This window comes from Anas platyrhynchos, chromosome 5, assembly GCF_047663525.1.
Source record: "Anas platyrhynchos isolate ZD024472 breed Pekin duck chromosome 5, IASCAAS_PekinDuck_T2T, whole genome shotgun sequence".
Taxonomy (NCBI): domain Eukaryota; kingdom Metazoa; phylum Chordata; class Aves; order Anseriformes; family Anatidae; genus Anas; species Anas platyrhynchos.
The window spans coordinates 1,920,975-1,946,199 of NC_092591.1; the positions used below are offsets into that span (position 1 = coordinate 1,920,975).

At 45.2% G+C, this 25,225-nt stretch overlaps 1 protein-coding gene across 6 annotated transcripts in view; it reads right to left on the minus strand.

Annotated features, from left to right (window-relative positions):
- Positions 1-11,964: 11,964 nt before the first annotated feature.
- The window catches only part of MDGA2 (MAM domain containing glycosylphosphatidylinositol anchor 2), a 321,830-nt gene continuing 308,569 nt past the window's right edge, over positions 11,965-25,225 (minus strand). For 5 of the 6 annotated variants that reach the window (XM_072038054.1, XM_072038055.1, XM_027457733.3 and 2 more), the window contains 3 exons: positions 21,697-21,827; positions 16,491-16,596; positions 11,965-16,030 (listed from right to left, as the gene is read on the minus strand). In XM_072038054.1, the coding sequence (XP_071894155.1) occupies positions 15,942-16,030; positions 16,491-16,596; positions 21,697-21,827 (326 nt within the window). In that variant the 3' untranslated portion in view covers positions 11,965-15,941. Of the gene's footprint in view, positions 16,031-16,490; positions 16,597-18,904; positions 19,966-21,696; positions 21,828-25,225 lie in introns of those variants that run through there. The other variant, XM_027457732.3, reaches the window with a different exon arrangement.

Sequence of the window (25,225 nt, forward strand, 5' to 3'; positions counted from 1 at the left end):
GATCCATAAATATAATATAGTCAAAGGGAGATAAAATGTAAGTTATTGCCTTTCAGAATTCAGAGAGTACTAGATTACTAATTTCAAGCTAAATTCTTTTTTAAGTTAACTTGACCTTGGACAAAAAACATCATATCTTGAATTCTTAAGAAATCAGCCAGGAAACTTAAGGTTACTAAAATTACCAAGTAGCATTCGTCTGTATCACACTTATAATACTGAATTGTTAGTAAATAAAGCACGTTACCAGCGCATACTGAGCACTCACACATGGACTTACAAGCGATTGCCATGAATGTTTGCTGTCACACCCCGGGGACAATCCAAACCATCTGTAGCACAATTAATTCACTTACAGCATTTTGCCAGGGCAGAATTTCTATCTTAGGGCACTTTTGGAGCCCTGACCCTGTCATTCAAACTGGTAACAGGGACACATTTAAATGTTTCCAATATTGTGAGTTACCCTGACAAGTTTGTTTGTGCTGCAGATGGAGCCCATACACACAGCACAATTTAAAACAAACAAACAAATAAATCCGAAATACAGTTCCCTAAAGTCTTACTGCAGAAAGACCCACAAAGTCACTCCCAGTTATTTTTCAAGTAAGCTCTCAGTTGCCTTCTTTCTCTGTTTCAATACCACTTTTACCCATCCATCCTCTCCCCAACCCCTGCAGCCCCATTGGCATGACAGGCACTGGGGGAAGCAGAAGTTTTACTATTCCTGTTGCTTGATTGCCAAGCATTTGCATTTTGGGTTTCTGATTTTCTGTTGCTCTCATTGTTACTCTGCAGGTGTTGATAATATTTTAGAAATCTCTTTTACACTTATTTTCAGCTAGAGGATTTTCATGGCTTGTTGAATGTGAAAATTGAGTTTCAAAATTAGTAAAAAATAGTTTTGAAAGTGTTCACCTGTTAAACGAGTTGTTTAAATTTTTAATCTTGTATCTTACCTAGACATTTTTTAATTATTGGAATATTTTTTGTCTTGCTGTTGTATATTTTTGTATATTGCCTTAATAGGTGCTTTTTTTTTTTTTTTTTTTTTTTTAACTGATTTGTCCTACTCTGCACACACCTGCATTACCCACAATGCATTTATTTCTATATCTCTGCCAGTTTGTAACAGGATATGGAACAAGAAAATACACGGATCTGATTTCTAACATGCAGAAGCCTGCAGTTCTTATTTGGAAAAAAAAAAGGAAAAAGAAAAAAAAGTTATATTTAAACAATAATATTATCAGTTTTAGATTTGACTCATAAATGTATAGCTTCTCATTTGAGGAGCAATGGGTATATTGGGCTTTGTTGAAGTTGGGACTTTTTAATAACATTAGAAGCGGATACTAGCTGGCTCTCTGTTAAATTCATAATTTTACCTTCTGACTCTTTCCCATTATGATTTGTTGGAAAGAAAATATTGCTCTTTGGCAATATTTTTGCTTCTTTTTAGCTAAGTCATACAGGAAAAGTAATTTATATATAGGCAAGTTATAAAGAGCCTCGTCTGTCTGATCAACAAAGATTTTATTTAGAAATCTGAATACATCCATAGCCCAGTACAGGCAGAAGTCCTTCACCTAGCTTCAATACAGCCAGTCCAGTTGAGCCCAAAATTTAAGGTGCAGCAGCATAGACCTGGCCTACTGCTCAGATACCTGTCCCGTGGTTATAGACCTACCATGGCTTCTACTCATGGAGCTCAGAAACAGGACAGTGGGGAAGACCCCAGCTTTAACTGGTGAATGGTTTCTTAAACACAGAGTTGTAAATAATTTTAATTCTTCTTGTTAACAATACAGACATTCAGAACTATGTTGGCTTCATTCACAAGCAGATAGAAGTGAATAAACTACCTGTCTGGCTGGGAGCTGGCAGACACAGCTGCAACTACATTCTTTACTTAATCTTCAATATTTCATGGCCACTAAATTATCCACCAGCTTGGAGACTTTGTCCTTCTCACTTTTCATACTTGCATGACACTTTGCATTTCAGTAGTGGAATAATTTTATTGTACCAAAGCCCCCTGAAAGTGAAGTCTTTAAAAATGATGGTTTACATAGTTTGTTCAATAAATAAATAAAGATGAAATACAACAGCCCCAGGTATGATAAATGAGACTATAGAATAGTAATGAACTTTTTAACGTAACAGTTAAAAACATAGCAAGATACTCCATCCTGAATCTAACAAAGCAGGAACTGAAGTAAACCACAACTTTTTAGTGAGAGTCATTAACTCTAAAGATCAACTGCAAAGGAAAATGACAATCTTGTCTCCTTTAAGGTTAAGCAAAAGAAGCAATAATTCTAGTACATTCTGAACTAATGTCTGCAATTTAAAGGAAATGCAGAATTTAGTCTGGATTTCAATATGATCATGCTCCTTAAGGGACTAAAATTAAAGTTTATTAGAAAAATAAATATGCCATTTAAAAAGCGAAATGGAACATGTACTTTTAGAAATTAAATTAAATGTCACTACTTACAGCAACTGTAGAAGCAGGAAGATTCGTTGTTCAATTAATTTTTCATCTTAAATAAAAAGAAATCTATATAATAGAGGAAATGCATTTAATATTCTAGCTGGGTGTATAATACATGTCCCAGATGTGAGACGATTTTCATTAGGAACGGCAAAGTTAGCAAATATGGTCTTCTGCATATCAGCAAAGGAAGAATTTGATTCAATTAATAACATGGAAGGAATTTGTTCTACGCTACATCTTCGTCAGCCTTCTCTGACTAGATTATCATTGTCCCAAGGAATGTACCTGTGGATCATGCAATCAGCTTGCAAAATGAGCCAGGTCTCGTGATTCCCTTGCACTGTGTGAACACACCCTGGGTGCTGGCAGAGGCACAGGGCCCCCAGGTGCCTGTCCTTTCCTCCTTTGGGGCACACACAGTGCCTCGTTAGCAGCACTTGGCTGCAGGAGGAGCCGGAGCAGGCCCCTCTCCCTGCTCCAGCTGTAGCACGAGGTGGCACAGCCAGGCTGCCTTCTGGATTTACTCTCTTGGTCCAGCACATCACGCGATTTTTACTGAGCAGACCAAATGAGATCAGGGGAAAAGATGTCTTTGGTTTCATCACGATGGGAAGTGATGAAGTATGAGAAAAAAGCATTCATTGGAAGGAACTGGTTGTAGTTGTGCTGCAGGGATCACAGCCCTGCTGGCATGGACTACGGCTGCACACTACAGCTCATCTGAAGAGGATCAGGTTGGAGATCCCTTCAGGGCCATGTCCTAATATAAAATCCAGCTCCTATCTCCCGCCCTGCCCTTGCCCCCAGCTCCCCGGCTCAGCCAGACCTTTCACTTGCAGAATTCCCCAGCCTTTCCCACTGCCCTGGTACCCCTGCAACGTGGAAGTGATGGGGCTGGTGCCAATAAAGGTGCCACTCATATATTATGAAGGGTGTTAATGTGCTCAGCTTAGAGCATGCTGTGATAAAACACACTGATCAGACGCCAGCAGCTCATGGAAACGGATAAATGCAATCACAGATTTTCCACACAAGGTGACTTAAATATTGTTATCTACAAAGACAAATTCTGCCAACTGTTCTGCAAACACCAGTCCCGTCTATCTCTCCATTCCCAGGGCAGGGTGATGAATTTGTGAGATTTGCCTCCTGGCATTAGAACCGCCGAGCAGTCGTAAGTCGGTCCTCGTTTTACAGGTCTGTGAAAGACTGAGTTACTGTCAGGAAGGGACCATATGTCCCCTGACACTGCTTCTGCCTTTAACCACATAACAAATGTAAAATCCTGCCTGATTACTCATTTGAAAAATATATCTCTGCTTTGAAGCTGGTGTCTACACTAAGAAAAAATTCATATGCTTTAACTGCAGATGAAATTCTTAGATCACTCGGATCATAACCTGAATGTCACAGACCATTAAGCTTAAACCCCTACATCCACTCTCATGACAGTAAATAAATGGAAATCTTTCGTTCTGTAGAAGAGGATAAGTTGTTCTGTGCCACAGGAGACCAACACGCCGTGGATGCCTGGGCAGCGAGTCGAAGAGCTGACCCTGCCAGCCTGCCCTGTGGAGGAAGGCAGGAAAGAACAAAACAACCTCCGTTAGTTCCACCTGGTCAAAAACTCCTCCATGACCTGCACACGTCTCAGCTCAGCCTATGAATGCGAACGAGGACTGGCCAGAAGTCAGCCAGACAGAGCCATCACAGCCAGCAGGAGCAGCACGGCCACCCTGTCCATCTTACCTCCAGCTGTGGGGAATCTCTACTGCTTCAGATGAGAGCAAGCAAATACAGCCAGACAGAGCCTGAGCAGCTCTGCCACCAACATATCCTGATGTTACTGGTCCTATTCAAACAGAGGTCTTCCAGGAGCCAGTTTTTGGTCCAATTTCAAATCTGCAATTGCTCCATCCCTTGGGAACGTACCTGTGCAGGGAAGGTGCTGCTTTGGTCCCTCCCACCTGGAAAACCCCTACAGCGATGGTCAGGCAATGTCTGTATTCCTGAAATGCTGTAAAAGTGTGGTAACCAGAGGCTTTTGCATCCAGTGACTGCCAAACTTTAACCCCAGTTTGTTTTCTGAAAACCGAGCTTTTCTGAAGGAAACAAGGACGCTTGTTCAGCCCCTGTCATGCATTTTTCCTCTTCTTAATTAAAAATAAACTTAATCCAATTTCTGTAACTCAGAAAAACATAACAACTGGGAGACAGGTTCACTTTTCTTTTTTCCCTCTTTGTTATCAGCATTAAAAAAAAAAAAAAAAGACTAAACACCAATTTGTGATGATAAAAGTCAGCAGTCCTGCTAGAAAAAACAGGAAAGGTTATGAGGTTTCTCTCAGTGGCTGATACCACAAATGCAGGAAAGAGCATGGGAAATATTTGATTTTCACCACTGCCAGAGGCAGTGCTGACCCTGAAGGAGGTGAGGAAGGATTGCATATTGTATGTAAGGTAGCAAAAAATTTCTGCTGGTTTTTAGGAGCACACACCTGATGCTCACTGCCTGGTTATGGCAGCATCCTATTTTCTGGGTCAGAAAATGGTGGCTTTGTTCTCTGGTAACAGCTTAATTTCCCAATAAAGTACAGACTATAAGATTGATCACTTTCATCAGTTTTAATTTTAGCAGGAAAGAGTTACTTTAAGCTAATAAAAGATTTTTTTTCTCCATTTTTCTTCCTTGTCCTACTGTCCTGTAAGCCTAAGCAGGAAGATGAGCTGCCCTACTGATAGACCCTGAACCCATGTGCCCTAGACCAGGAACATCTGCACTTTTTTGTTACGGGTAAAGCTGCCTGCATGGGTAAAGCTCCAGCAGGCAAACCCTCACAGACACACATGGAGTCCTGTGAAACCGGACAGCCTCACCAGCACTAATACTCAAACCCTTGCCAATGTTACTGAGTGTGGGGACTTGTGGTTCTCTAGCATCATCCAAATCCCTTTTTTTTTTTTTTTTTTTTTTTTTGATGAAAACGGTGCTTTCACAGCCAGTTCCTGCTGTGCAAGCTTTTACATGGGGTGTGCAGACAGCTGGGAGCCCTGCAGCCACCCGCCAGCCCAAGCGGTGCCCAGGCCCACGGATCCAGTCCCCAGTTTAACAGCTGTCTCTATCCACTAGGACTCAACGCCAGGTAATAATCACAGCACCTTCTTATTTTACTCTCTTTTATGAAATGTGATCAAGTGTTTGCTTTCCAGAGACAAACCTCATGCAGGCAGCAGCTGCCTCGTTCCTGACAGCCCCCACGTCCCATAGAGCACCTCTATCATTACTGTAATGCTGCTGCTGGTAGCAGTGACATCCAGGTCTCATGTAGTGGTCCTGTCAGGCAGCCTCATTATACCCGGTATCGTACACATACCCAGGGACACAAGTTCCTTGTCACGCAAAGGGAAGATGTCCCAGATGCTCCCGACGCTGAATCGAGCAAAAAATGTCAGGCTGCACTTTCAGCCAGTTCCCCTGTTAAAGACGTCTCTTTAATTAAAAAGAGCTCTTGATTTATTTTTATTTTTATTTTTAATCAAATCAAATGCTTTCTTTTCTTTCAAGTGGTCAATCTCCCTTGCATTAGTTCTGTATTAGCATTCGTCTGTGTTCAGACCCAGCAGGGAAGGGGACGTGCACCGGGAAGCCCCTTGCTGAGTGAGTGGCTGGGCCCATAATGGCAATTAGGAAGAGGGTTAGAGGCCATTTAAGCCTCAGTCAGGATCTCTCAGTGCCTTCACACAGGATGCAATTACCACCTATTAGCAATTAACGATTTATTAATACGTGTTGAACATTTGGTCTTTTAAAACAAAACAGAGTTTGTATTTGCCATATTTCTAGTGTCTGCAGGGAAAGGTGAGTCTCAGGACATTATTAACCCCTTGGAGGAGTCTCTTGAAAGCTACTGAAATGAGGTAAAGGCACGAGAGAGCATTGCTGATGTTTCAAGGGAATCAGAAGAAGAGCATCAGAGGAGAGTTGACCAAGATCATAACAACCAAGGAAAACAAGGAGGAGGCACAGGGTGGCAGAGCCTGGCCATTACCAGATGTTCATCAGCATAAGGAGAGCTCCAGGAGATGTTTCTAAGTGTGGTTGCTCAGGTCCAAGCCCTGGGCTGTATTTGCAGTACTTACTGTTTCCCTGAGATCCACCCGGACTGGACCTCAGGAGGACGAGGTTGTACCAGCACACAAACCTACTGCACACTGAGACAAGTGACTCGTACATGCACCAGGACTTCTGGCAATCATTTCGTCCATGTGGGGTGGGTTTAACTTGCAGAAAGGCTTTTTATCTCTGCTCATGATAAACAGAAACAAACTTGGAAAGAAAAGCTGTTGTAAGGCTGAGGGAGTGTTTCTGTCGTGAGAAAAATGCACAACCATCCCCACCGCTTTTCCAGGCCCCGCTAGATTGCAGTCACATTCTCGCTCAGTGCCTCCTGTGCAGGCTGAAGAGCCTTGAGTTCACCTCTCCCTGCCCCAAACCTCTCTGAACCCTGCCGTGGCCGCCTTTCCCCTCTCTGTGCAGATGGTGAAGATGGCACAGCTGGGCCAGGGCGCCTGAGCTTGTGTCTGCTGGAGGGGACGTGGCATCAGGAGGGAGCTTCAGGGTGACAATCTGGCCACTTGAGCACTTGGGTGCCTTCTTAGCAGCAAATCAGCAGCATAAATACTAGACAGTGCCTGACCCTGTCCTTGGAATCTAGTCTTCATCCCTCAGTGGAAGGACTGAATCTGAGTAGCCACTCTGATCCCAGGAAAAAAAATAAAAAGAAAAAAAAAGTAAAACAAGTAAATAAATAAATTCTCTTCTCTTTGTTGTTGCTGTTCCTTAGTGTACATCCTGCCTTAATTCAGCTATCACAGGATTGAGCCTGTTGGTGTTATCAGGCCACTCTTGGTGCAACCAGAATAAATTGGAATTCACATCCCTCATCAGAATATCATATTTATAGGTTTTTTGTTTTTTGTTTTTTGTTTTTTTTTTCCTCTCATTATTTTTCACTCCATATTTAATGAATATGAAAGAAGCATTGTGTTCTGATGGGAGTGGAGCAAACAATGGGAATGGTGAAAGGCCAAGATCTGCTACACTAGTACATTAATCCTTGCAAATACATCACCTGTCCTCCTCTCATTTAAAAAAAAAAAAAAAAAAAAAAAGAGAGAGAGAGAGAGAGAGCATGCTAAAAAAAACGCTGACAAGAATAAAAAACATTCCCCAGGGACAAAGATCTGACAGTCCTGGCAGCTCAATGTGCTATGCCACTCATGCCCAGATACAGCAACTCCACAGAAATAGGCAGCTGATTAGGAGTAAATATTGCCTGACACACACACTGCCTGTCCTACAGACAAGGCTTGCCACTCAGTCCTTGCTAATTTTACTCCGAAAAGGCCCAGGTCCCACAGATACAAAGGTTCCACAAACTGTGTCTATACTACATAGTAAGTGCCTTTGCATCATCTCCTGGTCCCATGTGGAGCTTCTGTCAAAAACATAATTACCACGAGAGGAAGGAGAAGCAGGTCAGCGTGTCTGAAATAACGTGAAGAAAGTACTTTGGCCTTCTGTACTCACTAGGGTGAATACAGGATATCCTACGGACAGAATGAGGGCATGTGAAAGGGTTTCAGGTTGTGAGGGCCAATGGGACAGTGAAAATTTTGGGCTGAAAAATAGGAGACCGGCATTTTTTCACTCCGTGAATTTCAGTGTGCTGCTGTTTGTCACCTTCTGAGGCAGAGGCCACTGGAGAGCAAGACTTGTCTGGAAACTCTGTGTTTTATCTGTTGAGTTAATTTGAACACGTGCTTAAAAGCTGTCAGTCACAAATCTAATCAAAGAAATGATGGAGGCAACCATGGCACCTGAAAAGGTCAAAGAAATATCAGCATTTTCAAAATGTAACGAGAAACAAGGTGTGCTTTTATTTCTGCAGATTGCACAGAAATTTTACCTACTCATTTTACCTACAGTAAAAATAGACTTTTAATTCTGAAAGGTTATAAAAAAGTTTATCTCCACATAGACCAGCACAACGTAGCCACAGGAGGAACCGCAAGTGAGGGCTCCCCATCCAGTTACGATTTCCTCTTTGTGCATTCATTTCTCCAGCAACATGACATGGACACACAACACGGCCAGATCAGAGAGCAGCATTTTGCCCTTGATTTGCACCAGGACACCAAGCAACAGAGAAATTTAATTGTCTACTTAGGCCTTTAAAAAAGGCCTATTTAGTGGCTAGTCAGTGAAACCTGGAGCGTCTGTGTTCTTAATTGTGCTAATACCACCGTATTTTAGGAACAAGTAATACTTCTAATTCTTTACCTTACAGCTCTCTGGAAACCCCTTGATTAACAGTGTGCCTGATTGTGTTCTGCATGCTCACAGCTCTTGATAGCTTCCAGACCTTGCCTGCAGCCTCAGTAGCAAAGCTGGACAAGAAATAGAAACACTGAGGTCGTGCCTGTGGCAGAGAATGGACGTCAGCCCCACGTCCACGTGGGCACCCTCCACATTGCACCATATGCACCTCTTCATGTGTGTTTCTCTTGTTTGGCTTCCCAGGGACAGTGTTTTAGTGTTTGGGCATTATGGAAGGGCAAAGAAATGAACTTCAACCCTCAACTCTCTATACAGCTGGGCAAAACCTTGCGACTGCTGGCACCAAGCAAAAGGAAAGGCCCCAGTGCTGAAGAGGATGGCGTAGTCTTCTTGTGGTCTAATCAAAACCTTTCAATACTAAGCAAGGGGTGGAGAGGTGGGTTGGGGAGAGACTATCCTCCTTTCTTACCTATTTCAGGAAGGCAGGGATGCATCGAGCAAGTAACTTTGCCCACCAGCCCCAGTCCCTCCCAGCTGCCCTCCACCCTTCCCTGCAGTGGATCTGGGGGGCAGGAGCAAAGGCAGCACACAGCCAAAAGGGGAAAGGCAGAAAATACTGCTGGCAATTGAAGAGGTAACCAAAAATACTGAGTGATTTTTTTTTTTTCTTTATAAAATATACATAAAGAACATATACCTTTTGAGGTAAAAGTGAGACCAGTTTGTAATTTAACCAGATACATTAACAACAATGACAAAAAATAAATCTACAGTGGGTGTTCTAGTAAAATAAGAGACCAAGTTTGGCTATATACAATACTTGAAATAGTTAAAATGTAATAATCATTATATATACATTAAATACATACAATTACAGTTATTTATATAATATTTACACAAACAAACACAGAGATTTTTTTTTCCCATTTGCAGTTGGTAGTGTGCAAGCAGAAGCGCATCTGGTCTTTCCTGAGAAGGTGCTGAGGCTGCTAATTCTTACTCACAGAAATGTGTTACTTCAATCTCTTTTGTGGTCATATCTGTCAAAAACCACTCAATAGGTTTTACAGTCATGGTTGTTGCAGTGTTCCTGTTTCTTCCTTATGGGCCGAGGACTGCAAACCTCCAGCCTGCAGAAAGTGAAGACTCGGGGCATGCAAAGATCCTGGGTCTTGAGGCATCAGTGGTGACATTTCTCCAGTTGTCAGCTGTGACCTTAACTGTGAGCAAAGCTACATAAATATTCATTTGTCCAAGCACCTGCCAACATTCAAGTCTCTTTCTCAATAGAAAAGAATATACAGAGAATAGAAATGGAAGGAAATCAGTTGCAAGTCACCTGTCATAGGTCCTTGGTAGGCTCTGATAAGGCCATATTCAACAGGAGGAAACCTGACCACATCGTACAAAGAGCCAGCTGGAAGAGACCGTGTTAGGTGAGGCTACCAGAACGCACAGAAACATCTATAGAGGGAATGCAAACATTTTCTTATTTACTTTTCAGTTTCTTGTCAGGTTTCCCACAGATTTTATAATTAAAGTACCAGGGCTGCTCTCAGTGAGTTGCACAATATTCATTTGATTGGGAGCTCACTGCTGAACTTGGATATTTCTGGTAGTAGGAGGAAATCATCCCCCTTGCCCCCTCCCCACAGTAAATTGTGTCTTTCTGCCTCTGACTCGATCAGTTTATCCTTAATTGAGTAGTCTCATTATATCACGATTGTTTCTCTGAGAAATGTGGGTAAGATGCTATTTTATTAAAGCAAAATCTTAGTGTCATCACTGAAAGCTCTGGAAGACCCGCTGTCCAGAAGCACTCACATAAATTGGATGCCAACTTCACAGACTGTGGACGTTGTGTTCTGGGGAAAAAATACAACATCCTTCCCATAATATAAAACTCGCAATACAGCCTAACTAATCTGACAGATACAATAGTGAACTGTCATGTTTTAGTAAGTCACATCAGGATGTATTAGCCCAAGTGTCCTGTATTTGGGTTAGCGATAGCTCCTTTTTTCCCCTTCCACCTTTTAAGTGGTTTTAAGGTTGATGAGAAGGCATGCTCCATGTGGCTCCCTGCTCTGCGTCCTGCTGGGTGCCTTCCCTGCCTATGTGTGCTGGGGTCCATTCCCATGGGATCTACAGGGAGATGCTGGAATCAAGGTTTAGAAAAAATGACCCAACATTTCTGAAGAGTAAACATCCCTCCACTGACGGACTGCGCGAGCTGTGTGGCAGCGAGCTGCTTGGCATGAAGGAAAACCCAGTGGCTAGAACATGAGTTTAATTCCTTCTGTGCTGCTGTGGTGGTGCAGCAATAAATTATGGAGCATGTGCCTGTGGTGCTTATTCCAAAAAAAAAAATAAAAAAAAATCATATATATATATAAGTTTTTATAATTTTTTTTTTTTTTTTTTTTTTTTTTTTTTAGGAAAATACAAGAAATAAACCAGTTGGCATCCAACTTCTTTATACATAGGCAGATAGTGTGTATGGTACAAGACTACATTTGTTATTGAACTGATCTAGAAATCCATTCTTCTGACGGATGGCAGTTCTTCTGGGGGAGGAAGAGTGTTTCAATTATCCTTTGATGCATGATACTAGTGAGTAAATCCTCCAAAAATTAAACCAGTGTGGCCTCTTCCACCAAGGGTGGGGAAAAAAATCCAATTGTTCTGACTAAACTGCTCACTACAAAGGGATTTCACTACCTTACAAGGCAGTAAAAGAGAAACCAACTTCTAACAAAAAGCTGATGTTTTAACTGATCATCTCTGTTGTAAAGTTTGGGGATTCTAATTGCCCCAAGAGCTGTTCAGACTAAATGATATTTACATCAGTGAATGCAGCAGAGATTCAAGTGGTTGGTGTCAGGGAGAAAGCTGCTTTGGCATCCCCAGAGGTCAGCATTTCTGCCTAGGAACAGGCAGCAGCCACTCCATCCCCTTGGCTGAGCTGGCAGTTCCTCTTCCAAAGCCTCTGATTTCATGAAAGAATTTCACATTTCCAAGGACTCATGTGGGCCTGACAATAGCAGACACTTAGATAATCATTTCCAAAACCTGGCTGCCATGATGTGAGCTCAGTGTAAAGAACCTGTTCTCTGTACTATCCAGTAGTTAATGCTTTTATTTTCATACACATAAGTTATCACCACTGTTATGGGCGCTCCAGGAGCTGCTCCTTGCCTGCAAATCTTAATTGTACATTTGTAACATGTTTTGTGATGTGTTTTCCCCCTTGTAGTCTCTGTTCTTTTATCCTCCCTCATGTCCCATCCAGGATCCAAGCCTGGCTGGAGCTGGCTGGAGAAGCACAGTGAGATCAAAGCACTTGGCAACTCTGTGTGGGATTTCCCATTCAAACTCTGTGCTTTGTGAAAAAAATGAACTTGCATGCCTTCGCCGGAGGTGACAAAAGGGGAATGCTCCAATAATGTCCTTATTCTCCCAGATCACCCCGAGAAAGAATAAATAACATTGGAAAGTTCCTCGTGGGGTCCACCTACCTCTGCCTTGGGAACACCCGGCTGACTCCCACAGCCACTTCCCTAAGAAGCCTGGCAGCTGATTCCAGGTTGTAGTTGCTGTACGTCCACTTTCACACAGAGGAACCAGTAAAAAAAAATATGTCAGGAACATATAAAACCAGAATAGCAAATATCTATCTCAGTCTGTACTTTTTGCTCATGGCCCGAGGTAAAATCTCACTGTCTTTTCAGTGCCTTATGTTAGGAATGTAAAGGAAGATAGCGCTACCACTGAACCAACATCTGAAGGAGAAAAAACTGCTTTTCTTAGCACCTTCTTCTGCACCCAAGTAAACAGAATAGAACTGAAATAGGCAGGACAAATAAATTTCCTGTCACACAAAGACTTGTCCTTTTTCTGGAAAAAACAGCCTATCCTGCCCTGCAAGAAGACAGCTTTGGTGTTTGGCTGTCAATTGAAAACTTCCATCAAATATTCATCCAGGTCGTCCACCAAGGAAAGAAAAATCAAAACATGTGCAGGAAAGAGGGATTTCAGTTTGCAGTTTTAGCTGGTGATCTCACAACACACACGATCTCCAGTTTCGTGGCCATCTCCAGCCTGCCCAAGAACAGGGGCATCACAGCACCGTTCCCAAATCCTCCCTGCCCTCAGAGTCCCCAGCCAGGAGCAGCAGCTTCGAAGTCGCTTTTCCTGGCCTGTGCTCAACAACGGGCATCCACATTTCAGTTTACTTTCGGTCTGTTTTAGGGAGGGATAAATTTGAAGGGGAACGTTTTAAAGGGAATGGAATGGTTCACGTTTTACCTCAAAATGACTGACAGATGGCCACTCTTGATTTCCATACTCCCCTTTCCACCCCATCAGGACAGAACCCAGCAGCCGCAGCCCGGCCATCAGGAGACGCAGGCCCAGGCCCGGCGTGGTAGGCCCTGGCCCCGTGGTGGTGGTCACAGGCTCCTCCTGCCACAGACACCTTCCTCAGCTGCTGCTTGAGCCAGGCCACGAGCCACAGGGCCCAGTGGTGACAAGTGGTGACCCAGAGGTGCAGCAGGAACCACATGGGAAAGTGCTGCAAAAAGCGACGTTCCTTCCTGGCAGGGTTCTGGAGGCATGGCCTGTCTTGCAGGGTGCATGCAAAGCTGTCCCCTCCGGAGACAGCCACGCCAAAAACGCCCACAGAGGAGTCTCTCGGACGACACCACAGTCCTTTGGCTTTCACAAGGAGGATGCTCATGAAGGTCTGATCTCCACAAATCCTGAATTACAAGGCACACCGACCTCCTAAGAGAAAATCTGCATCAGGGTCTCACCATACCTGACCCAGTTCTCTGGTCAACAGTCAAAATCCAGTGCTTCCAGTGGGAAATTTCTTTTATTTACAAACACCTGCAGTGTCAAACCCCGCAGTCCAACCAGGCTCCAAGCTCCCACTGTCCTCCAAGCAGCCATTTCGCTGCAGCACGGGTATTAGACACCACGAAACACCTACAAACCAGCTCTGACAGCGTCCTCAGAAAGCTCCTTCCCCCGAGCACCACCAGTACAGACCATTACATCTTCAGACAGCACCAGTTTGTCAGAGGGAAAACCACATCATCCCAGTTGCACCCCTCCGGGGTGCACGTGCACATAGCTCAACAAACACACGCACCACGTGGCATACCTTACCTGGAAAGAGGCTTTATTGAACATAGCTGTAAAATTATCTCTTCAGTTGAATTACTGAATTTGCACAAACATTTCTCTACAGAATAAAAAAAATCAAGCCTTGTCAACGTTTTACTGCATCTCGTTGTGCTTTTTATACTCATATTTGCAAATATTATACTCGTTTGTTTGTTTGTTTTCATGTTTGTACTCCAATTACTTGCATATCAGTTTTTTTTTAATCCTAGGGTGTTGAGAGAACACAGAATAATAATAATAATAATTATAATAATTATAATAATAATACTCTTCTTTAGACAAAAGTCTTTTTTTTTTTTTCTTTTAAATGAAGTTAAAAGCTGAGATAATTTAAGGAAAAAGGTCTTCAAATTGTCATAACCAACTGTCAGGGAAATTTACAATGCAGTGGAAAACCGGCTGGCTAACGGTACGTGTTCGGGCAGCTGCAGCACCACGTGCACAGCTTTCCTTTTGTCACAAGAGTGGGCTTTCGACTTCGCCACAACACCAGGACCCCCCTCCCTGCCCGTGCTGGCAGAGGCCCCGTGCCCCCCGCGCATCGCCAGCACCAGGCTGTGCCCCCATGGCCACGGAGCGTGGCGCTGGCCCCGTGTCCCCCCACGCCGCCATCCCCACGCGCGCCCTGGGGCCCGTACAAGCCTTGCCCGCCGAGGTCAGGGCAGGAAAAGCCCTTCTGCCTCTGACCAGCGGCGCTAAGTGCATCTTAACCACCTTTTCCTCTGGTTGACCCACCTGATAACCTGAAACAAACCAGACAAATCAAAAGTGCTGCTCCCATTTCCAGGACCAACGGAAGCTATTTTCTAATGGATAATAAGCTGAAAGGCCATGGCTGTCTGGAAGGTTAAACAACAAATATCTCATCCGAAAGGGCTTACGCAGCAGCTTAGGTCCATCCATCTCCAGGAGCGGCTTCGTTTCCTCGCCTGCAGTCTGCACACCCAGGCTCCGTAGTTTGTTTAGAAAATAGTTTGCACAAACCACATTTTAGCAGTGCAAGCTTCTGTGTTGAAATTATTATTATTATATATATATATTTTTAAATCAGGCTTGTTTCATTGAAGGCACTTGGTTTCCATGGCAATTTATAAAAGACGGTGGTTTGGTTTCTTCACTTCATTAGAACAGATGACTTAGTTGGGGAGGGGAGAGGGGTGTTCGAGTGGCCGCAAGCAAGCTCCGATAAGCCTGTGTAATATGTAAGCCCAGGTCGCACATCCTGGATAGTAATGCATGCAAAAGGAGACAGCATACAGTTATCAAGCATAGCCATGAGAAATGAAACATAAATGTCTTAAAACAGCTCTGATTTAGGGTTATTCTCTAGGGGAGGTGACAGCCAAAGGCAAAAGGGCCTACATTTATTTAACTCTATGCTAAAAACCTTCTTGAAGGGAAAATGAATGCCAGCTCTTCACATACCCTGTTTACAGTGAGGTGTTTCTCTCTCTGTGTTTTATTTTTATTATTTCCTCTCTCTCTCCATTTTTTTTCCTTTTTTTTTTTTTTTGGCAGGCCATTAGGTTTCCATGGTAACAAGCAAACTATTCATTTGAAACAAAACCAGCCATGACTTTGTGCTTTGACAAGGGTTTCTATAGCTCTTTTCCGAGAGTTCAACCAGATGATGCTGTATTCATTATTGACCACAAAAGCACCTGAAGGTCTCTTCCTTACTTAGGCCAGATCTCGTTCTCACGCGTGGTTCATAGTGAGTTACACTCCCGTGATGCCTTTTATGTCCCCAGTGCTTTTTAATTTTTTTTTTTATTTATTATGTATTTATTTAACTTTTGAGTCAGTCAGTGGAGGAATCTTTGGTAGTTTGTTTTTAAATGTCCATTTTACAAAGACTCTTTCTTCATGCCAGTGCCTGGTGAATCTTTTGTAGCCTCTGCCAGGATAAGGTCACCTCTGATGACTTAAGACAGACATGAGGATGGTAACTGGGATAAGTCGTATATGCGCTAATGTCCCAACAGCACCTGATCGTAAATCTACAAAAAGGGGGAAAAAGGTAGAATTAAAGGTCTTATAGTTACAGAATTAAAGGTGTTATAGTTATAGAATTAAAGGTGTTATAGCGCAGATATGGGGGTGGAGGGATGAAAGAAGGTCCACAGGCAATCGCGACATGTCTATTTATTAATTTCATGTTTTTCTGACCCCCTAACCATTTTTCTAATACTGCTTTGTCTGTCTGTCCATCTGGAACCATCTGAAGCTGCCAGAAGCTCAGCCCTCGGATGGCCACGCCACCCCAGGCACTTGGGGCCTTCCTGCACCAGGGGCTCCTTCCTCTGCTGTGCAGACAGAAGGGAAAACTTTTCACTCTAAGCCTCTCTGACTTAACCCAATGATATTTTGCTCTCCTGCAGGACATCCATTTTAGAGATACCTCAATTCTGCAGCGCAAGAAGCAATTTGCTCTCCCCAGGGTGTAGAAGAGCCACTTACTGTTGGCCGGCTGGTCGGATTTCATACACTCTCCTTCCACAATTGAAACATCGTCGATAGCAATGTCACCTTCAATGCCTGGGCCCCGGATTCCTTCAAATATGAGCTGCAAAAAATTATAAAGAACAAGCAGCTGATAGCCTGACAAGCAGAAAACACATAGCTGCATTTCGCACACCTTTAAACTGCAATGATGGGCTTGGAATAATGCAAACACTTTCTATGGGGTAGAAAACCACTGCTGAGCTCAACGTCCTTGTGAGGTGAACACACAGGATGTGAGCTTAGCTCAAGGAAAATGCTTAGTTCTCTAAATTCAGTTTTGTGATAGGGCATTTGCAGATTGCAAGGAAAAAGCAGGAGTCTCCTGCTCTTGAATTGCTTCTGCCTCCAGCCTCTGACAGTGAGCAAACACCAGGGCTCACAATTCCCACCATGACACATTCGGTGTCTTCCCATGGTGTCTCTGTGCCAAAATGAGGGGAAGAGATGCTCTGGAGGTTCTCCTTCTCATTAGGGTCTCACTTCATGCACCAAGGACATCTCAGACAACTTGCAGGCCACCAGCAATGGAAACACCAAGGGTAAGCTTTGACACGTATGTGCACTTAGCTCCTCAGCACTGGTGGTGGATGCAAAACCCAGCAAGGAAAAAAATGGGAATAAATTAAAAGATTTGAAGAGATCATAGGTGTTTTCCTCAGAATCTCCTGCCACTTGAAGCAAACGGCAGAGGCACGGTGGGTATTAACCTCCCACACCTCCTGCCATGGCAGGAACCAATGCCAGTGGCCACACCACCTCTCTCCTGCCCCTTTCAGTGGCTCATCCATGTGCAGAAGCTTTGATCCCTTTAAGGAATGGTCTTACATTTACGTTTTTGTAGGACATTGTTTTATCTTAGCGAGGGTCAAGGTGGAAATTTCGTTCCTCTTCAGGGCTTTGACTTTTGTCAAAAGGATGCTTGTGCTTTGAGGGGACTTTGAGTCCTATTCTGCCAAATGCTCCTACTCTCAACCCCCAACTGCACACCTGGGAAGGGAAACGTGGATGCCTTGTAGCAAGGAGAGCAGGATATTTGCTGCAAGGTTGGTTGCAGCTTGCTGTCGTACTAAAGAAACAAAGTTGTCTGCTTTCCTCTCCCAAACACGGTGTGATGCTGTCCTGCCAGGCTGCTGCTTAATTAGCTCTGCAGAGGAGTGGACCCATTCTGTGTAGCAAGGAATTTATTCACCAGCAAACTTCAAAGTCATTCTAAAGAGATGAAGGAATTATGTGCGGAGTACATTTCCCAAGCAGCACCATTTGCACAACTCTCCCTCCTTTCCTTCCTCCCCCCGCCCCCTCAGCCCTTTGAAATATGTTTGGTTAACTCAGATGAAAAGTTTTTAAACTTTAATCTGCAACAATATATGCATGAAATTCAATGAATTTTATAAGGGCTTGCTGTGGCACTAATGGAGAAATTAACTCTTGGGGGTAGAGCCAATTTGACAAAAAATATTAATACCATCTGGAGCAAAATGCTTAAATTACACTCGGTAATGAACTAACTGCATTAGGGAGGTGTCCGGGGCACTCGGATGGGCTCTCTCTGCGTCCATTGATTTCAGCAGGACACAGGTCCAAGCCCCTTCTTCTGGCAGCTTCTGACATTTCTTTGCTCATTAATACAGTTCAGGCAGAGCCGCTCGTTTGAAATGAATAACTTTCATTATAAATGATGAGTACACTCTGGGGGTGGAGGAAGATGCCCCTGTAAGTCACAGAGGGGCTCCGCTCTGCCTGGAGCCAGTCCGGCTGCAGGAGCATCGCCCAGCAGCACGAGGCGATGGAGCCTGATGCCACGAGACATCGCATGGCACCAGCAGCAATCCTCCCTGCCCTTCAGCACGTCCCTCAGCCTTGGCCACGGACACATCCCATCCCGGGCACCCTGCAGGTGCCTGACCCCGCAGCGGAGAGCTGCCAAGAGGAAGCTGTGTATTTACAGCCTGCCTGTGGTGTCCCAAGCAGGGCGGCAAGGTCTGCATGGAGAGCACTAAATAAACGTGAAAGAGGTGCGTCTGGAGCAGGTGACTCCATCAGCGTTTCGCTGAAGTGCGATGCTGTAGGTTAATTACTGTAACGAGGTGTATATTAGTGCAACAGGGAACTGTAATTGGGCAAACAGTGAGCTTTTCCGTAATTCACCCTGATGTCTGAAAACAATGTCTCGAGTAATTACCCATCGCACCATTTTTCCACTCTGCCTCTGACAGGGGGGAGTATTTATCCCGAGAGCAGAGCGCCTCCTCCTCTCCCCCAGCGCGCAGCCTGCCCTCCTGCTCCTTGGCAGGAGGCACATCACCCGCAGCTGAGCCTCAAGTCGAATCTTTCCTGACAATGAAAAACGCTCTTTCCAGACAAAACGATTTGATGCAAATACAACGGTGAGCTTTTAATTAAAAGCTGCAGTTGGCAGGGTGGTTTATAGGCCTCGGAGATGCCTCGCTATTAGCCAGCTTGGCCACGCGCTCCCAACAAATCACCGCAGATGAATATTGGCAGCACACGAGGCACCATCCCGGCCGCGGTTCACAGCTATTTGCAGGAGGTGCCAGATGACCAGGATCTCCTATCAGTCTCCCACAAAACCTATTATCTGCATGTCTGTGACTTCACAAAGCTGTTGTTAAAAATACTGCAGTTAGCAGAAGAAGAGTGGGGCTTACAAATACACCAAAGGCCACTCTGCCCTCCTAATGGGGGAAAAGGAAATTATCCCTGCAGTGCCTCCAGAACTACCCGTGAGTCTCAGGGGGGGTTCAGCTTGTGCTTCTTCAGCATGATTTCTGATCGATTTTTCTCTCCTGGCAAATCTCCTAATAAGAAGTGGAGATGAGCCCCGTGAATGTCCCCATCCAGGCAGCATGATGACAAGGGTGTAGCTTTGGGTTCACATCTCAGACGCCACTTCTCCCAACAGCCACAGGCTGGCTCTGGGCACTGTTTCACTGCCTGTAAGGGGCTGAAAACCTCAGAGATACGGGTTGGAATTTGGCAGCAACGGTGACCACCACCACCATCACCTCCACCACTGCATTGCTAGCAAAATGTTCTCATGTGAGCAGCCAGGATGGGACAAGAAGGGATGCTCAGTCCTGCAGAGCCTTGTTGAAGCAGCAGCGCTTGGGGGCAGCGTGGTGGAGGCTCCACCACCAAATCCTGAGCTGACACTGGCACTGAGATAGCTTTTATGCAGAGCTTCTGACTCAAAGCACTGTAGTCATCTCAGTGCTTCACGACAGAAGCTTTGTTGTCTGCCATGAGGACGGAGGAGATATAAACAAGTCTGGGCAGCACTTCCCCATACAAATTAATCAATAAAAAGTTTTAATTTCCGTGTCAGTGTACTGTTTTACTGCAAAGATTCACTTCAATTCACTCTCTTTAAATTTAACTGGGAGGTTTATATTCTTTCCCATTTAGACTCCTAAATAGAAAATAAAGTTTGTGTGATGCAAGAGCAGTTAAAAAAGTAATTTAAGATTCCCACCACCCTGACATTTATTTGTTATATTTGTGCAGAGCTCCATGGCTTTACATCTATTTTACGCCGAAGCCTTTAAAAACAATGTGAAAGGTGAAAAACAGCCGAGAAGAGGAGCTGCCATTTTTTTGTACCAGTAGAGGCACCAGAGAATACGGCTTCAAGAAATACGAGGGGAGGTGTGCCAGCAGCAGAAGCGACCCCAATGACTTTATTTCTCTGAAAGCCAGGAACCCTGCGAGGGTTGATGCTCACATCCCCAGGGCCAGCTGCGGGCTCTGCCCTGTGCCAGGCAGAGACCTCAGCTCTCTCCTCCTCCAAACTGTGCCCGCTCTCCAGGCTGATGAGCTACCCCCAGCATGCACCCTTATCACCCTCCTCCACTCCTCCTCATTGCTGGTGCCAAACCCTTGGCACCCCTCTGCCCAGAACTGATGCCCCCATCCTTCCCTTGCTGCTGCCAAAGCCCCTCTCAAGTCTAACAAATCCCTCATGGACACACCTGCAATCACTTCATTTCAGCTTCCCTGACCCTCTCTTCTTTCCCCTCACCGCTGCAGTTATTATGTTCAGATATGAAATCATTTTTCTCTCCCTCACTGTTCATTCTGCTTGGACTTACCCTGCCTTTACCCCCTCGGGGCAGCTCCCTGCCTTGCTCTTCAGCACCCATCCTCTCCTCTGTGCTCCTCTTGCCCAGTTCCATCACTGTTCAGCTCCAGCATCATGCTACACTTTGCATATCCCTCTCCAATAATTTCCCTCTGATTTCCTCCCATGCAATGCTTCTGTCATCACCCGTGCCAAATCATTTCTCTCCTTGCCTCTTATCACGCAAATAAAAACAGAGGCTCAGGAGCAGCAGCTACCCCTACACTGACCCCCAACCCACAAATTTCAGATAGCAGTTTTGAACCTCGTGCAAGGTCTGCTTTTCCCCAAAGCCATCATCTCCTTGGGGGGATCTGGATGCTCCAGGGAGGGGCAGCCCAGCATCGTGGTGCACAGCCCGTGTCCCAAACACACGTGGGCTGCTGGCAGGAGCCGACTTCTGGGTCTGTTCCAGTTACACACAGCCTGTGAATGAGAGCTGCCTGTAACAGTCTGTCAGCATCTCACTGTCAAACCCAAACGGAGACGTGTGAAACCTGTCATAACGTGCAGTGAATGAAGCGAGCAGCTCTGCCACAGCACGGCCCTGCACAGGCAGCACTGCTGCAGAGGCCTGGAGCCTTCCTTTTTTTTTGTGGAGAACCTACTGACCTCTAACACAGACATTGCCATAGATCCTAAATATTTTTTTCACAGGAAGTAATTTCATAGTCCGGTTGCCAATCTAAAATAAATAAATATGTATATACAAGTATTATCAGCTAACAGCACTGTCTGAAAACCAAACGGCATTTCCTCTCCTAGGAAATAGCTGCTGCTCTGCCATTGAAGTGTGCATTATTAAGCTCCGTGGCGCTCACCTATTTGCAGCAAGGAAGGCAATTATCTGTCCATAAAGCAGCTTTCAGAGCTGAAATGACGCTGTGAAATCCTGTCTCAGAAGGCAAGGGTCACCGTACACCTGCCCCATTCGTGATGTCCCCCTCCACGGCAAACCAAATACTCCAGTTTTGGTGCGAGGTGCTGGTGCACCATGAAGCAACGCACAGGCCAGTTCCTTACCTGGAATGAAGTCGGGGGGTTTATATTAACGCGGGCTTGGTTCCAGTGCTGGCCCTTATTTCCACTCGAAGACCACAACGGGTTCTCTATCGCGGTCTGTCCTTTCAACCGCAGGTACACATTCAGGCTTCCTGGAAGAGAGGACAACAACTTGAGTGGGTAGGCAGGAACCCGAGCTGGTCAGGCTGCGGTGGAGCAAGATGCTGGGCTGGAGAAAGAGGGGTGCTGGGGGGCTCTGCCCTTCCGCAGCATACAGCCTGGGACAGACCTCTGCAGTGGATGGCAGTAGGTGTGGAAGGGCTCTGGTCTCGTATTTGAAAACTTTTAAACTCGGGAAAACTGTGAATTGATCAAGTGAGCTCTCAGCAAAGGATGGCACAGAAACCAGCCAAGGCCCCCAGCAGGCAGAGCTGTGCCTCTTGCTCCCAGCAGCTTGGGAAGGACGCGGGGCTTCCCAGGGTGAGTGGGCAAAATGGAGTTTTCTGTGCTTCAGTGCATTTATAGCCTCCTTACCCGAAGAGATATAAGCAATGCAGTTTCCTTATTAAAAATAATAATATTAAAGAAAAACGCAACACAGAAGTTCTTGCTTGTAAAGGCTGCCCAACTTCTTGTTTACTACAACTTCTTGTCCCTGTACATGGTTTAAATAATAGATTTGGCAGGATCAATGGCATTCTATCTTAGAAATAGATGTTAGAAATAAATGTTATGTCCTTTTTGCCATTATGAAGGACATTATGCCATTTTTGAAGGGCAAGACAACCCAAGGCAATCCTCTCAGTTCAAGTACCTCAGGAAAACTGCCCCTCATCATGGAAAAAAACCACAAACCACAGCCCAGGGTCTTTCCCCACTGCTGACCACAGAGTTACTGGTTCCAGCACAGGCACTATCTGCAACAAGGAACAGAAGCTGCCTGCATTCAGCACCCTTCTACACAGTGCCCATCTCCCTGGTGTCCCTCTACAGCCTCAGACCATGAACAGACACCAGCCTGTCTTGGTGCACCAGCATCGATGTGACCGAGCAGGGCTCAGTCACTCATAATTTGGAGATTTCGTTCCTTCTTGCTCCCCTCTCTGCCTGCAGGTGCATGGGGCAGCGGTGTCCGTACGATGCAAACCACCACGTCTGCCTCCATTTAAGGATGTTCAGCCAAGTTCACGCAGGACCACATTTTTCAGGGTGTTAGGACTGGCAGCTGGGAAGCTGATACAAATTACATTTGCAATGAGACTTCTCAGATCTGAGGCAGCTGCACGGTGACTCAGCTCTTACTAATAAAAAGTTCTTATTTCTAGCAATAGCAGAGCTCAGTGCCTTGAAGAACATAAGGCTAAACGGGTAATGGAGCAGCAAATATTCTCATCACGGCTATTTCACCAGGGTGCCCAGACTGAGGCCATACATCTTTTTTGAGGGAGGTGGGGAAGTGGTGCTGGCCGAGCGGCCCCGCATCGCCCTCCTGCAGCACTCGCTTTCCAAGTGCAAGGAAGGGTGAAGAAGCAGCACAAAGGAGACCTGGCTTGGAACAGGAATGGTCTGTCTCTGCCTGTATGCATGCTACCAGCTACATCAAAAAAGCCTCAACCTGATGGGGTCTGCAGGAAGGGAATGCTCAGGAGCATCTCCCGGTGCCGCCCTGCAGCCCACCCAGCAGTAACGTGGCAGCAGGCAGCTGCTCAGCCCTCAGCCCCTCTGAAACAGCAGCTCTGGGGTGAGGTCTGCGCCTTTCAGCCAGCACAGCTCTCCCTTCTTCCCCATTTGCTTCTCCCCAAATATTTTCAGCAACTGTGCTGGGTCCAAGGTATGAGACAAGGCGGTCTTAGACAAGACTACCTGACGTTACAAAATAGCAGCGTATTTAAAGTTGTTTTTCATAAAGACAAAAAACAATGCCGATATCAAACAAGGGATGAATAGCTGGTAATTATTTCACCCATTTGTGCAGGCTGATACAGCGCATGCTGCAGGCCTGTGTGGAATAACTAAATAATTTAGGCAAGGAAAGCATGTAATTCCATCACTGCTGAGCTTACAGAGATTTAAGATTGTTCACAGCACACTCAGTCTCTCTGTGGCACATAATTTCTTGAAATTAATAGCAGGATGATAGCAGTCTTACTTAAAACATGAAATAACCATTCCTGCTCCAGCCTCGCTCAGCTGCTGCTCAGCACCTGGTTAGTTTGTAGGCAGGTGCCTGTCCCTCACGGGCAGATAAATGCCCACACCTGCCCAAAATGCAGCCAAAAGCTCAACCAGTGACACCTGCACCAAATGCCCTGCCTCGAAATGCATCATTTTCTGCCAGTAAGGTTTCAGAAATGTTCTATGCCTTTGTAAAAGTGATGCTGTGGAGGAGGATGGTTGGCTGCATGGCTCGCAGTGAGGCGTGCCCAGCAGGAATTCACCTGCAGCGACACAACCATCCCAGATAAAGGTGTGAGAGAGGGATGTGTGAGTAGGGGACCGCCACAGCAGGCAGGAATAGCAGCTGTGAATCAAGGCCTGATGTTTATTTTCTGACAGTGCCCTGCCAAGGGAGGGCAGGGTGCCCTGGAGACATTGCTGGCTGTGGCGCAGCGGTGGTGGTCTGAGCGCTCCCCGGCACGGTGCAGGTGGCGTTCCCAGGGGGCTCTGACAGCGCCTTTGGCTGCGCCTCTCATTTTGTGATGGCTCTCTAATGATAAGAAAAGTGACTGTTCTAGGAGTGTCAATTAGAAACGCTTCATTTTGGGGCATAGATGGAAAAATCAGAAATAGAGATTGCTTAAAAAAAGATAGTGACAACTCTAATGGAGCTACAACCTCTTTCTGTCTCAACATAGAGATGCAGTGAGAACAGTGACTTCATTTTCTTGTTCCCCAACAATGGCTTTTTTTTTTTTTTCTTTCCTGCAAATCACATATTGGGATTTTCTATTTTTTTTTTTATGCTTAAAGTAATCTATCTGCTCCTTTTGAAGCATGTGCAGGAAAGCACAGGCACTTTTCTTGGCTTTCAGCACCCTCAGAGCTAGCTGTGTGAGATCTGTCGGGAATTAAACTCTGACTTGTGAGCAAGACACATCCATTTCAGGTAAAGAAACACTTTATCGTTCTGAATCTAACTGCCATGGCATGGGATGTAGGTCCCTGTTTATCTCGTCAGAGCTGTGCTATAGCATCAGAGCTAATCTCAGATCTGTGCTCTGCTCCTGCAAAGCCTCCCAAGTACCTCTCCTGATTGCTACAGAAATTTTCAGCCTCTTTTCCAGAGACACTGAAGACCTGAACAGCAGGCAGAGAAGCTGAGCTGGCTAAACTGGTAGGCTGTTTTTTTTTTTTCAATGTCATGCGACAGCCATATTATCAAATTGATGGCATTGGGGTCACTCCTTTAAGAACAGAGGATGAAGCATCTCTTCTCCTAAATCTCCAAAATCAGTCTGCACCAGCAACAGACCATTGTTCCAGGCTGCGTTTCCATTTTATTTGGGATCCTTGAAATCCCTCCTGGAAATGCAGAAACATTCTGATGAGC